This window comes from Geospiza fortis, unplaced genomic scaffold, assembly GCF_000277835.1.
Source record: "Geospiza fortis unplaced genomic scaffold, GeoFor_1.0 scaffold206, whole genome shotgun sequence".
Classification (NCBI taxonomy): domain Eukaryota; kingdom Metazoa; phylum Chordata; class Aves; order Passeriformes; family Thraupidae; genus Geospiza; species Geospiza fortis.
Window position 1 is genome coordinate 7,053,920 of NW_005054311.1, and position 16,352 is coordinate 7,070,271.

Below are 16,352 nucleotides of genomic sequence, written 5' to 3' on the forward strand. Positions count from 1 at the left end.
TGATGCAGTTTCAAAAATTTCCATTGGAACAGAAACATGGATAATAAAATCAGAAGAGACAACTATACTCAGAGCTTCAGAGCACAAAACTATCCTGGATTAATTATAGAATGTTTTTTTAAAAATAATAATAATGCATCAAATGCATTCCTATTGCACCAGAGTGCAACGATTTCTTTCTAGCTCAATTTCTTTCTGAATTTTCTTCTTTATATTTAAAACAAAATAAGAACTTTACCCACTTCCTTTGTGTATCCTAACAATAATTAAAATTGCAGTATTAAAATTACAAGCAAAAAGAGTATCTGTTTTGCCAACAAACAATATAAAATAATCACAGGTTTAACAATTCATTGCCAACTCTTGTACGCAGACAAAACAAAACATTCAGATTATTCGTCTGTTATATCTTCAGTCATTTATTAATGATAGATAATTTTCTCTCATTTTTTAACCCTTCATCTTTAGCTTAATACATAAAAAAAGAAATTTAAATAATTGAAAGAGTACTTGGGAAGGAACAATGCTTCATTAAAAAAAAAATAAAAAATGCAAATTTTTTTCTGAAATAGTTAATTAAGTACCTGAAATACAGCATTAAAGCAATTCCATAGGACATTGGAGTATGTGATTGGCAGTGTCTGCAGCCAAGCCCTTAAAATAGGCTTCCAGTCTAACACTGAAGAACTCATGAAGACCATCCCATTACGAGAAACTGTTGCAGGGGAAGCATTGTCAATGTTGTGAGGTTCAAAAATAATTTTGCAGTTGGGGGACATCGGAATGCGATCCCCATTGGCCAAAGTAAGGGTCTTATTATCATCCAGAACAGAGTTCAGATTTTCAATCCATATTGCATCAACAGGTCCATCCAAAACTATCCAGATATGCTCACCCTTAAAAAAAAAGGAGAGACACACACATTCAACTCTACCTACCTTGACCAAAAATACACATTCATGTAATATCAGAAAATGTACTCTTAGACATAAATAATGTCATAATTTGGTGCTCAGGAAAAAAGCAATATAAAAATGCAATTTTTGTAACTTTCGCAGTGATTTTGATTCTTCTTTTGTTATCTTGTGTCACACTAAAAAAGATATTAAGAAATAGCAACAAAAATTAATTTGTGCTGTACTGAGCAGGAAGTTGTATCTTGCTTCTACAAAAGTACATCAGCCAACTCAGCATCCAGCAAGATGGATAAAAACATATCCCATTAAATGCAATCATAGACACAGGCACAAAGTCAGTCCTTGTAGGATGTTACCCAAGTATTTCATGAAAAGTGTCTGATTTGCCAAGCCAGAACTGGGTGGCTGTTCAGTAGATGTGAGTATAATTATGATTTCATGAAACATGATCTGCAGGTTTGATAAGAGAATTGGGAAATGCCTACATCAGTTTCTTATCAAAGCCCTACATTCTGATACAACTAGTGAAATAAAGTGTCAATGACTTGAAACCAGACAGGAGAAAAGACTTTTCTGCCCTCACATCAAAACATGAACATACCTTGTTTTTGTGTTTGGACTGCTTACAGAAGGAAGCAAACCGCTTAAAATCTTTTCTAAATTAATTCTGGAAGCTGAAATGCTTGGGAAACCTAGTGCTATCTGGGATACGTATATAATTCTGACTCTTGTGCACATTGAGCTCATCAGACACAAAGCAAAATTAACACTGCATGTTCCCGTTTGATTTTATAATGGAAGACCTTTCAGATAAATGACAGGTAATGACACCTTATGGAAACAGTATTAAACGTCTGTCATGATACAGCATCCATTACCTTCTTTGCCTTTAAAGTTTTTCTCCATAATGTAGAGAAAATACCATCTGTCCAGTCATTTGTAGCAACATCAAGGGTACCGAACATCTGGGAAGCTGTGATTGCCTTTGGGTTCATTCTCATCTCTTTATGAGGAGCACCACAATCTGTCATTGCTTTCATCAAAATATGAATGCATTTTGTCTTTCCTGAACCAGTTGGACCTAGAGTCATCATACCTTAAAACAATATAAAGATGGTTTAAAATGAAATGTCAATGTGTCATGCTACCATTTAATGGTTCATTGCATCAACGATCCTTGCTTTATTTTTATCAAAAGCCAATACAAAACAATGTTTCTCACTCCACTTAATGTTGATTGAAACAGAATTTGAAACTATGATTTAAAGGCCTCTCTAAATGTCTCTCTATTATGATAGGCAAGCTTATGTGGGTCTGCATCCTCCCTCAGGCAATTCTTTTCTTTCTTCTAATGGGATAACACAACTGCCTTTTGATGTTCTCATGCAATGACATTGACATGGATAGTGGCAAAAAATCCAGAAATTTCTAAATGTATCTAATGAGAATGAGTACCTTCAGAGATATAGAAAATCAAGTGCATCTTTCTGAAGCAAAAGTATCAAAATAATGTACCTGTATCTACCCATGCTGGCATTTAATAGATCTTTCTTTCATAAAACCAGTTAAGAGCAACCACACTTAGTTCATCAGTGTATACATGTTATCAAAGAAAAATAAATTGTGTCTTCAACAATAAATTGAGCCTACTGCTGGTCTTTAGTTATGTTTTCATTCAATAGGTCCAGAATCTGTCCAAAATCAGATGGGACATTCAAATTGAGACTTCCAATGTAATTTAAAGGACTTAGATAACTCCTATTAGTCCTAAAGGCAACTGGACAATATATCCCTTAGATGGTTTTGAAAATTTCTTCAACAAAAGTATGGAACAATCACAAACCCAAATAATAAAACTAAGCCAGTGCCATGCAAATTGTGTGATGTTTCCTCTAAAACTAAAGGGTGCTGGGTGTTCCCTGAAACAACCTGAGGACTCAGAAAATCCCTACTCATGCCATATGTTACATATGGGGAAATCTAATATAAACTCTTCAGTGTTAACCAAATTGCTTTTCTGCTGGTTTCAGTGATATTTCAACCAAAATTGTTATGCCAAACAGATTTCAAGATCCATGCACTGGATTTGTGTGTGTGTGTGCACATACAGCCATATTTCTCCTCATTATTTTAAATTCCATGGTGACCCCTCCATGAATTCAAGTTCATGAGTAGGACAAGTGGAAGTCAGGAAAGCTTTTTCCTTCAGTGCAGTAACTTTTGTTATATAAAGTCAAAAAACTTTTGGCTTGAGCATTCAACTGTTTGGACAATTGGAGCTGCACGATCTGGGAATCGTAGGAATGTGTGTAGAGAAGAGGCATCCAAACAGAATGTCATGGTGGATCCTGAAGATTTTTGAGGAACTGAGGAGCTGTAGTGTCTCACAGATCAAACAGCTTCTTTTAAAAAGAGACAGATTTAATCATAACTAAAAACATTAAAACTTCCATGGTTCCTATATAGAAATAGCTGTTATGCAACACTGCATCCAGAAATCTGGATGTAAATTAGTAAGTCTGCACAGCACTAATCAGTTCTTCGATCTAACCAATGATCTGAATTAAAAGTTCGGGGATCTGAATTAAAAGGCCTTAAGGACTCAGACTCTGGTATGTGGATGAGTATTTCCTTTCATTTATTTCATTAGTTTAAGCTGACTATTCTTTTATTATGACAAGAAAAGGGAGAATAAGAAGGATGATATTCTCATAAATCTTTGCTGCTTTAGTTACATTTCCTTAATATTTTCCCCTTATTATACTAAAAAATCATTGGTTAGAAGTTAAGGATATGGGGGATATTTTAAAGTAGGGGTATTCTTTTTTCCCACTGAGCTATGAATTGTAAACCTGGATTTACTACTGTCTATGATTCTCTTCCTAGGTTTACTCAATGGCTTTTTCTGCACTGTAAAAATGCATTTTCACAGAATCAAAGAATGGTTGAAATTGGAAGGGACCTCTGGAGTCCATCTTGTCTAACTCCCCTGATCCTGCAGGAGGAAAGCTTATTTCTCCTCAATATAAATGGCAAGAATCGATCACAAAGAAACACTTGGAATTGTATCGCATGCGTGGTAGAATCTATCAAAATAAAGGTCGGAGAAATTATTTTTGGTAGTCTTCTCAACATTATAATTTCACAGTAACATTAAACTCAAGCTTCATGACTGAACTCTGAATGGTTTTCAGAACACTGAACAAAATTGCTGTTTCTGGATTTGAATGAATATATTTAACTTGCTCTATAGAAATTTCAATCACCAAAGGCCACACTCATACTCCCCATAAAATGTAACATAACACAGGATTGCACACCAAAAAAAAAGTCATTACAGTTTCCTAAGCAAAATACCCACATAGGCTTTAAAAATTATATGTTAATTTTTTAAAACATTTTTCATTAAATTAGTCTGCATTCTAGTGGCAGATAATATAATGTAGTCTCAAATACAATGCAGTCTCAAAACCTTGTTTAGCATGCTAACCATGTCGGACTCGTTGAGTTTCATACAGCTGAATAAGTTTAAGTATCCATGGTGGATGACTAATAAGCCCTGCTTCCTCTGTCTGTTTTTGGATGGCTGACTGTAGTTCAGGATACCCAGATTTATCCAGAGTAATTCCAGGGAATAGGTCATTAATGAGACTCATAAATAAAGGTTCATCTTCATCCACCTGTCAAGGACAAAGTAGGGGGAAACACATTATTTATTTATTGAAATTATTATTATAGTTGTAAATAATCTTCAAGATAAACTATTTAAAAGATGGCAGCAAAAATCTTACATCTTTCAAAGCAAATATTATAATTATCCATCAGTTTTATGAAGTGAGTTTCATACAAGGAAATCACAAGTAGTAATTTCTAAATTAAATACTTTAGTCTGATAAAAATATCAACAACTTAATACAGTTTTCTTCAATGTATACAGAGACATATTTCTTCATTTGTTACATAAGTCAGCAAGATTTATTCCCATCATATTTTGTCTTAGAATTTTTATGATTTTTTCCTTCTGTAAATCACTGAAGCGTTGCTATAGGTTTGAACGCGTGTACCAACACAATGAAGAGATTAACATCAGAAACAGAGTCACTGGTTCCATCACAAAAGTGGTTCCCAAGGTAAATACATAGAGTCTAGACATGCTATAACCTTTTAACTACAGCAATAAAAAGAAAGATGAATACTTTAAATAGCATTATCCAAATATGTTACACTATACAAGTAGGTATTAGCTGCTTCCAATTACCTCAATTACTGCAATTCTTATGTTATTCAGAAAAGGCAACAGACTCCCAAGAAATGTATAAATTGAAATTCTGGATTAAGAAAGATCTTTGGTGACATTATTAAAAGTTAATATAATGTATTCTTCCTTTCTCTCCTTAGGGTAAAAAGAATTAAAAACAAGAGGCAATTAGAGGACCAGGTAGATCCCCTAGGATCTCATGGTATTTCCAAAGATTTTTTCAGCTAAAGCTCATGATGTGTTTTCTTCCCTTTAAAAGACAAATTGTGCTCACACAGTAACTGTATTCTGATTCTCAACTCACTTATAAATAATATTAAAAACTGCAAAATAATGTATCCAACTGGTGAAGAAAAATAGCTTTTCAAAGTGCATAATAAAGACCCTTAAAATGCAAACAAAATACTCTATTGGGCAAAGCCATCAGTGTTACAGTACCAGTTTGGAGAGGTTCATGTCCCGCAGAACTCTCATCACAACAGTTTTCTCTGGCTCTTGGGGACTAGATCTTTTCACTGCTCCAAGTGTTCTTAAAACAGACAGGATATTTCTAAGCCCAAAGTCATAGTGAACCTTGAAATAAAGCACAAACAAAATCAGAACTATAAAGATCACATAGATCAAAACAAAAAAACAAGAGAGGACTGAAAATTAAATTCACTAAATAAATGAATGTTATAGAACTTCTCAATAATATTAAATTCACAGCTCCTCGTCTTTTCAAATATATTTCCAGTTTTGTTTTTATCAAATTCTGAAGATATTTTCGAGTGTGGTATGGCCATACCAGAAAGTGTACTTTCTGATGATACAGAGCTCATCCTTATTTCCCAGGCTGACAAATTGGAACAATATACTGTGTAAATTCCAGAATTTTCAGAAAGAAATAACTTATTGATTAGGCTTGCAGATGATACCAAACTGGTGAACTAGATCACAGCTAGAGTTCAAAATTACCAAGAGAAATTCAGTACATTATCTGTGATGCAACTAAATAAAGTGTGCAAAATAGTAAAGATGGTAATAACCAACTGCACTAATAAAGAGTAACAACTCTTCTTCTTTGAGCTTAGAAACAATTCAGGTGCACAAAGCTTTGCAGAAAAATATCTGACATTGGATTGATGTCACAAGCTCCCCAGTGACTTTTCTGCAATTTTGGTGGGCAATCAAAATACAAATGTCCTTTTTAGGACAATTGAAAATACATTTCCATTGTAGTTGACACTTCTATACTGTGACCAAAAGCTGGATTCCACATTTGGCAATGAACCCTATAGAACAGAAATTTGAAAAGGAAAAAACCAAGCGATTCCTTGACTGGAAAACATATTGTTTCAGGAAAAAGTATTACAAAATCCACTGCAAAAGTAGGAAGAGTGAATATTTAGGATGAGTGATGATAAAAGTCTTCAACATGCAAAAGATATCAGCAAAGAGGAAGACAGGAGGAAGAGAAAGGAAAACAAATAATTTGCTTAACTAATGCAAGGGGGATTCAAGTTAACTTTTATAGAAAACTGTTACCATAACAAAAATGAAACTTTGGATCCTGTTGGTTGCCTGGGAAACTGCAACCTATCCATCAATAGAAAATGTTAAGAACATTGACAAACATTAATAGTAAATTATTTAATTAAGAATTATTTTTCCTCCAGAAAGGTAGATGGATGATTCCTCAAGGCTCTGCCCTGCCTCATTTTCTATTTTTCAATCAGATGCCAAGTTGTTACCAGTTGAAAAATTTAGGTATGAATATACAGCCACATATTGCCAGGAAATCTTATTTGCAGATGGAAACACTAACACAAAAAGATTAACAACCTAGTGTGATATTGATGAACTCAGACATCACCTGACTTCATCATCATTTAGTAAATAGCATGTCCTAGTGAAATTCCCAGAATCATGACAAGGACTGATATATTTCTTTTTCTCCATGCTAGATGACCATCATTGACATACTGGAATTAGTTCAGCAAGTGTCGACTGTGTGAGAGGAAAGGAGGCAGTGTCAAAATCTTCAACAGGGGAAATTGCAATGGTTTGCATAATGAAAAGACTCTTCACAATAAGAGTGGCCAAACAGAAAAGGTACCCAGAGAGGTTGAATATCTCCATCCTTGGAGATATTCAAAACTCAGAAGGGGCCTTAGCAACCTGCTGTACTGTGCTAAGCAAGAAGTTGGACAAGGTGACCTCTAGAGGTCCCTTCCAACTTACACAAGTCTGTGATCCTATAGAAGTGATGACTTCATTAAATATAAGAAATACTTTCATACCTACCCAAAAATTTAAAATAAGCTTAAATTACTTTTAAAGACAGAACTTCTAGTACATTCCAACTGACCTATATGATGGGTGGTTCAAGGTGACCATCCTTTATTTACCTTAATATGTTTTCTAGTTTTACAACTGCTTTGTTTTTCTGGGAATGGCACAGAAGAGCTAGGATTTATTGGCAAATGTGAATTATGAGTTATTTCTTTGCTACATCTTTTAACAGCAATCTTTAAAGACTGTGCCTGAGCAAAATGGACTGCAGTGGTATAGCTGATGCTCTTGTAAGAAAGAATTCAAAATATGAAATAAAACTGTCTCATTACTAGAAGCAGAGTTTGCTCCATGTAGAAAAGGAAAAAAAAGGGATTGCAGTGGTTTGCTCCATATGAAAGCACCTTAAAGAGATGATTCTCAAAAAGGGACTATCACCTCATTTGCTTTCAAGATTTGTTAGGTTTTTCTTTTCAGTTTCTGTTTTTCCCTAAGCTGTATGAGGCTTTGTAGAAGGAGGTTCTAGGCAAGAAGTCCCATAACAAAGTGAAGTAATTCATCTTTGGAGCTCTGTCAGAATAACTCTTTCACAGGTTTGTGGACACCTTGGGCTTCCTACATTCGCTAAGGACTATTCTTTTACTTTACTGTTTATTGTTTTTCTTTATTGAAGGAGATGACAGTCAGTCAGGGTGCCTTTGGCTACTTGTGAGTCAGGGTTCCTCTTTCTACAGAGTCTGCATTTGTGTATTTAAGATGTCTAGAGGACTTCATGTATTTCTTCTGGCACATTCCTTTAGATTTTCTATGGGGTAGGTTCAGCTGGTGAATGCTTGTTTGCTTTATTTCCTTATGTTAATATACTGCATTTGCTGAAAACAAGCAATGTTCTGCCATTTCCTATTGCATGCGTTCTTTATGTGACCCTGATCTTTCCAGTCAACTACCTGGAAAATCCAGCATTACTTAACTTGAAATTTCAAATTTACCATTAAAAATTTGAATAAATAAGTTCCACCGGGAAAGATTAATACAAATTATAGAGACACAGAATGGTTTGAGCTGGAAGTGACCATAAAGATCATCTAGTTGCAACCTCCCTGCCATGGGCAGGGACACCTTCCATTAGACCAGGTTACTCAGAATCCCACCCAACCTGGCCTGGAAGACTTCCAGAGATGGGGAGTCCAGAAACTCTCCAAGAAACCTGTTCTAGTGTCTCACTACCCTTTACAAGTCAAGAATTTCTTCCTAATGTCTAATCGAATACGCCTCTAATAAAGAATGTCTGTACTTTACTTTACAGTTTTAGTTTTCTGACTACACAGAAGCAATTTATGTCCCACTGTACTCTAAGAAACATGTTCAGTTCACGAGACTCCCATAACTAATCTGATTAAATCATTAGATCTCTCTATCTATAATCACATATTGCATTAGATGTATTCCCCAACCTACAACAAACTTCACAAGGAACTTCAGCAAGTGTTTCAAATTATTTCATTACTACTACAATAACACACGTTCAAGGGAGGAAGTGGTGGACCCAGCTGAGAAGCAAAAGATCCAGGCTGTGGTGGACAAGAGAGATGTTAAGGATGGTGGAACAGTGTGAAAAGTGACCCTTCTCAAGTGCATGTGTACAGATAAGGACAGGTGAAGAGAACAGCGTTGTGACAGAAGCTCTCACAGCAGAAGGAGGTGCTAATATGAAGTGCCTGTTTGCCAAGGCATGCAACATGACAACAAAAAGGAAAACTTACAGCTCTGTGTGCAGGTACAGGGTTACAGTCAAACAAGGAAATGTGGGGGCATAGGCACAATGGATGGATACAGGCTCTTTAGGAAGGACAAGACAGGATGGAGAGATGGGAAATTTCCCTTAAAAGTGAAAGAGTGGGAACACTTTCCCTTAGGATGGCTAATGAGCCAGTTAAGAGAAGTTGTGTTAGAATTAGAGGGCTCAACAACATTGTGGTAGATGTCTGCTGTAGACATCCTGATAAGGAAGAAGCTGATGAATTTTCCTTTCAACAACTGGAATTAGCCTCATCTTTGCAAACCCTGATCCTCACTGGGGTCTTGACACAGCCCAATATCTGCTGGAAGGGCAACACAGCAGGGCAGAGCCATTCCAGGAGATTTCAACATTGTCTCTGCTAACATCTTCACACACAAAATGGTACCTAGACAAGGTGGTCAGACATTTCAACAGCTTGACCAAAGAGGCTGTGCAGTGTTTGTTTATCCTTGGAGACATTCAAAGCTCAGCTAGACACGGTGCTGAGACACCTGCTCTAGCAGATCTCACTTTGAGAAGAGGTATAGCACCTGTTCACCTCCAGAGAAAAAGATCCATTTTCCTCTGATTTTATGACTGTATAGAATGGATTTAGACAAGAGCAGGACTGCTCAAAGGGCTGCTCACAGGCACAGGCAGGACAAACTAGCATATTACCATGGGCTTGCAGAAAGCCATGCTTCCTGGCTCATGCTACCGAGTGTAGTGACCCATGATATTATACATGATATAATGGTAAATGGTTAGAAGAAATGGTTAGAAGAAAGTTCACTGTAAGCAGGCTTCTCTGATGGATACTGTAGAAATGTTAGGAGGTCCTGAAGAAATTATAAATATGCATGGAAGACTATATCCCACAGACATCATGGCTTACTTAGCAAGAACTATGGAATTTCAGTTATGAGAGAGATACAAGCCTAAGATGCAGACATAAAATTGTGATGTAGCTGAATATAAGGGCTGGGCCTATGTGCACCCCCAGAGCACTTGGCCATTAATTTTCATAAATATCAAGGATCTCCCTTGCTAGCATCAGCATACATGAGGCAAAGGACTGATCTGAGACAAGGTGATTGAGCTACCTGCCTTCACAACAAAGCATTTGAATAATTGGCACAATAGTTTTCCCAGTGGGAATCTCAGACAGTTTCAGAGTCCCCCAGGTGGTTCCTATGATCCCTAGGCCAACTGATAAGGCTTACTTATATGCTTCAGTATGTTGACTAACATGATAAATGGAGAATCTCCTTATCTCAGAGGTTCCAGAGGGCAATTTCTGCTGAAGAAATGACCAAACTACACAGAGAAACTCTACACTCTCTATGCAGATGCAGTAATGATTGTGTATAAAATATTGTGCACCCTTAAGATAGCTAAAATAAGTTTTGTACAGTTAGGTTTTGTTTGTGTGTGTGCATTAAATTCTTAAGTACACTGTCCAAGGGTGAACCAGTTCCAGCAGCTGTGACAACACAAAACAAGCAAAGCACTTTTGCAGAGGTAGAAGGTCAAATTTCTGATGCCTGCTTACACACCTTTTTCACACTGAAGGAAAGAATCATGTCCTGGACAAAAAATGACCCCACAAACTGAGGCAATAGGAAAACTTAGTTTTACAAAGGCCAGGCACTAATAAATATATGGTACAGAACTGAAATTATAGTAGTCTAATAGAGTAGTATATTATAGTATAGTAGTATATAGAAGTACAGTATAGTCAATTAGAGCCGGTTCATCACTATCCAACCAAAGCAGGCATTTGAGCCACAATTTATCTACTGTACGTATGAATTCTCATTGAGAGTCTCTAGTGGGCAGGACATTCAAAAGCCAGCACAGGGCATTCAAAAGGAAAGAACCAAATTTGTTTCTACTTTTAAACACCCCATCCCAAATGCAACAGCAGTATTCTCTTTCTAGTAGCACTCAGAAAGATAGAGCCTTGTAGGTGCTCTGTAGTTATTTACAACTCTTACACTGCCTCTGAAATAGACCTGGCCTTCATAAGTGAAGACATTGAAAAATGTGCCCTCTGCAAATTCAGCACAGCAATATACACCGTTCCTCATAACTTCTCCAGTAACTGCACTCTGTTTAAGAATCACAAATCAAACTTCCCATACTACTCAATTTACTGTGAAAAATAAAAACAACATGATCATTTCAGATACTGTTTCTGGAACCTGAAACTGAAAACCCTAAAAAATGTATAGGCCCATGAGTGTAATAATAATTACATATTTTATGAAAGTACATTATCTCCATATCCTTCCAGTGACAGCTTACAGTTGAACAAATATTTATTTTACCTGTTTAGATAACTGCTCTTCACAGAGTTTGTAGAGTGTATAGAATTTTTGACTGAGGATTTGGTTGTCTCGGAAACCAGCACTTGCCAGCTTGACTCGCATAATAATGCTACGGTCAGGCACCATCATGGCAACCGTGCGAAACTGAATCTTCAGATTTTCAGGAAGTTCCTGTCGTCCTGCATAGCCAGGGTTCTGAAAATGCAATTTATAAACCCACACAGTACATAATGATGGCAGGGTAGGAAGTTTCATCTTTCCTGGTAACCATTCAGCAAATGCAGGAGCACATGCGAGATTACGAAGGGTAGCATGAGCATGTCACAATGACACATCAGTGCACAGTTGCCTCAATACTGCAGTTCATGAAGTATGGGGTATCACACGTTATTTGGAGATGTCCAAGATTAAAAGACAAAGACAGCCACTTACAGATGTTGCTGCAGCTCTTTTAAATGGTTACTTCCTCAGAGTCTTGACAGTGCTCCAGTGTTGGAGGCTACTGTCCCCTGTGAGCATTCCCAGACCATTTCAGCGCAAAGCCAGTCAAGCAGTGCAAGCCATTACCGAGTCTAATTTAAACTAATGGATCTGACCTTTCTCTGAAGATGTCTAAGTCATTCATATGAGTACTGCATGGCTCAGTTGTGACAACTGTAGTCACTAGCTGTGCAGTGATAACTTCTTTCATCTCTTTCAGCTCTTTCCTGTCTTCCACCTGGCCTTTCTATGGAACTTATTTGCCCTCTTTTTCAAACTACGGTGATAACATTAACACTTTTTCAAAGCTAGGACCCACTAAAATAAAGACAAAGGCTTCCATTTTGAGTGGGTATGTAGGTAGCTATGGAGAGAGAGATACAAAGATGATTTTAAGGTATTCTTATACTTTCCTGCTGCTTTGCCTCATGCACTGCTAGAAGCAGTCCACAGGCACCAAAGATAAATCTTCAGGAGGCCAGTGAATCAGAGTGAGGGTGGTTTCCCTCATGCTGTCTTCCAGGATTGAGGTCAAAAACTTATTCACAGGTGGTAAAATACTGACTAGACCAGCTACAGTAGTCCTTGAAGTGGCCAATTCTGTTTTATTTTGGCAGACTTTGACTAAAAATAAGTGGGGTTAAGTTTAATTTCAATCTGTCAAATACTCAACTAAAAAAGTCCTTAAAATACATAGTTAATGATAAATGCATACCTCAAGTCCTAAGATCCAGTTAAAAATATGAACAAGAGAAAATTGTATCATAATTATTTTACTAAATTATTGTTCAAGTTTCATTAACTATTTTCTAACAGACAGTCCCAATGTTTCAACAGGGAAATTTCAATGGGAAATGGAACAGAAAAGATTTTTCACAATGATGCCATTTACATGTGTTTACAGACATACCATAGTGAGAAATATACCAAATTCTCTGTCCATGTCAACGACGTCACCATCAGTGAAAGTGAACTTAAGTTTCTTCTTTTTCTTACACTGAAGTACAATATATATCTGCTGAGCTGCCACTGATAAAACTGGGAGTTCGATGCGGTTAAATTCATCAAAGCAACCCCACGCACCCGACTGAGCTAAACCTGAGAAAAGCAAAAAGAGAAATATTCTCCTAAAATAGCAGATCAAGCAAGAGTAATTTATATACAAAATAGAACATGTTCTATACTACTCAGTGTAACACAAGAAGAGTGGAGAACATGAACACAGAATAGAATGAGAAGTAAAAACTCAAAATAAGTTGGGCTGTGCATTCATGACACTCAGAAACAGTATCACTCCTTGAATGAAAGATACATAAACTTCTTTACAAAGAATCCTAGACTTCTACAGCAAGCATTAGGCAGAAAGTGTTAATTAATGCTGTATATAGTGCCATATAGTAGCACAAATGTGCAGATAGCATGGAAACTCATCTATGCAGGGGATGAAGTTGTCAAAGATGGACTTGAGAAACACCTACCTAAATGAAAAGCACAAAACCAAATAGAGACCACTACATTTCTAAAAGAAGCATTGTAGCATTTTATAACAATTAATTCATAGGTTAAAAATTACTGGAGATTAACATCTTACTGTTCAAGATGGAGGAAAGAATCTGATATTACACTTAGAACTGTTACTTGGAACAGGCCATAGTGTTCTGGACAGACAGTAGTACCCACAAACATTATGAAATTAATGGCTTTTGGGAGAGTCAAGTACTCCTTCTTCTATATCATGCTAACAGGATTGAAATAGGAGTGGCAGCTTTCCAGAGCAGTAGTGGGAAAGCTACATAATCCCCTGCTCTTTCACACCCCTTTCACAAGAGACAAAGGCTAGTAAGTGTATGCAGGATCTTCATGGATGCCATCCCTCTCTTCCCAAAGACCACACTGGACTACTATTTCCAATTGCCTGGGCCCATACCTAGAACTGTTCAGAAGTGGAGTTTAATTCACTCCCCTGAGTGGTGGAGCTCAGCTTGGCTTAAGCAGTTTGAAAGCAGTACTAAATGCAGAAACAGGGCACATGTCCAAGAAAAGGCATTTGTGTTTGCAATGTTGAATAATCATGCCCAGAGCTCCCCTGAATCCCCATACTTTATATGGCAATGCCTATAGCACTGGTAAAAGATATCTATGGGTGGTTTATGTGTAAAGTTGATTCCTTAAGAGCTTTAGATAGTTCAAGAGAAAGTATTCAAAAATCAATAACAATACTATGAAGACATATTCTTTCACTTTGTCTTGTTTTCTTTTGATTTTTTTCCTTCTCTTGCCTTTGCTCAGCCTGTTCTTCTCATAATATGCTACTTCCCTTCCCTCTACTTTTCCTGGTCTGATCTTCTCTTGCCCTTCAAGATGTTGCCCCAAGTGCCCTTAATGCCACTTTTATGTTTCTTTCCTGACATCCATTTTTTATGTTTTTTCATGCCCATTAACCAATTATTTTAATAATGTTGCATCAACTGGTCGTTTTTACCCATGTAATTTTGGAAGAAAAGAACTAGAGTTGAACCAGGTCAAAATCACTGGTAGTACAACAAAAATTGGCTTCTTAAGGTTTAATTCGGTCAGGGCAATACTGCAGATCTCCCATGAAAATTATCTCAATTCCTTATGTAACCTTTCCCTAAACTGCTTCTAATTAATTTCTATGATATAAGGAAAAAAGATACTCCAAAGAAAAAGAATCTGAAGAGGATGAAAAGTTACATGGACTTAATTAAAAAAATTAAAAGCAACTGGAATATATATAAATGCCACAATGACATAATGATGCAAAGATTGAAGTATTTCTATCAAAAGTTACCAAATTTAAAACATTAACTACCCAATCCTACCCAATCCTACTGTCTTTGTCATTTGAAAACAAATAAAGAACATTCCTTGACTTCATTGGTGTGGCACCAAGTCCTCTAACTGATGTTCCTCTCCTTCTGTGAGAAATATTTGGGCCCTGGATGCCCTCAACAGCCCTTCCTGAGGCTTCTATCCAGACTCTGTCTTCCAGTCCAGGAGTTCCATTGTAGCTCAGGCAGGTCAGAACTGTACTGTGGGCAGGGCTGTGCACAGTCCCATCTCCTCTTATCCTGAATTGTTGAATGAAGTTCCTGGAGGAGCCCACAGCTCCACAGGGTTATCCCCAGGGTTTCTGCCTCCTGCTGGTTCTGACTAAACTTCCCAGACAAATCCTGTATCCAGCTGGTCATTTCACATTATCTGATGTCACTGGACTGCTGATGGGAACAAGCTGCCAACAGCCTGCCTTGCTGTGGGATTGTGCCCTTCTGAGTGACGTCCCTGCCCTTGCCTCTGTGCTGATCTCCCTGAGCTCCTGGCTTGTCTTCCCTCATGGAGCTGCCCCATTCTTGCTGCTCCCTGATAAAACAATCTTATTGCAGAGATTTTTCAAATTTATTTGTCCCCTTTTGTAACATCTGCTATATGACTCCTAGGATCCATCCTAAAAAGAAACCACAAAAGTGGGTTTTTTCTGCCTTATTTATTAAACATAAATATCTACTCTTTGGGATGCAACACTTACTGTCTGTATCTTAAAGGGTTTTGAAAATTTCTCTATAGAATGGTGAGGTTCAGTTCTGATCAAATAATTTTTTCTTTGGGAAAGGAAAAAAAATTCACTTGTTCTGTAATGCCACCTGCTGCATGGAGTAAGGAAACCTCATTCTCACACAAAGCCAATATCCCACAGCTTTGAATAAACTCAGTTCTTGCAAAATTATTTCATTCTGGTGGTATTGAAAAAGGAAAAAAAATACACATCTATGCTAAAAACACACACAAGCAAAGGCACAGCAAGGAAACTCTCTGCTGCAAAACAGCTCAGAGACAATATAAATTTGTCATATTGTGAATTAAATTCTGTCCCCATGCTGAACATATGATGGTTATCAAATATAGAAATGGAGTAAAAGCAAAAAAATAAATTACAGGACTAAAGAGATCTTTAATTATATCTAAAAAATACGGCAATGCCCCTGCCCCAATCAGTACAGACATCCTACAAACCTGGTTCTCAAACGATGAAAGAATCTCACAGAATAGCTATTAGCCCCCAGACTATAAAATGCATATCTGCAATGCAAAGCCATGTCTCCTTCCCTGCATTTTTCCACATTTTCCCCCAGATTTTACACAGGAGTAGAGCTATAGTGATATAATTCAATGGAAATGTCACTGAAACAAAGCTCTGTCTAGCCAAAGCACAACCTAGAAGCAGCAAACTAAAAAGTAATCATTTATCCTAAAAGAATTTACAGAATGCTAGACTTGTGTATTCACCTTCTAAA

The 16,352-nt window shown here is 36.9% G+C and overlaps 1 protein-coding gene across 1 annotated transcript in view; it reads right to left on the reverse strand.

Annotated features, from left to right (window-relative positions):
* Positions 1-16,352, reverse strand: part of LOC102044953 (dynein heavy chain 5, axonemal-like) — a 148,159-nt gene that overhangs the window by 78,626 nt on the left and 53,181 nt on the right. The window contains 6 exon segments of the mRNA XM_014306347.2: positions 585-896; positions 1,796-2,013; positions 4,408-4,597; positions 5,614-5,748; positions 11,560-11,754; positions 12,950-13,137. Coding sequence (XP_014161822.2) covers positions 585-896; positions 1,796-2,013; positions 4,408-4,597; positions 5,614-5,748; positions 11,560-11,754; positions 12,950-13,137 — 1,238 coding nt within the window.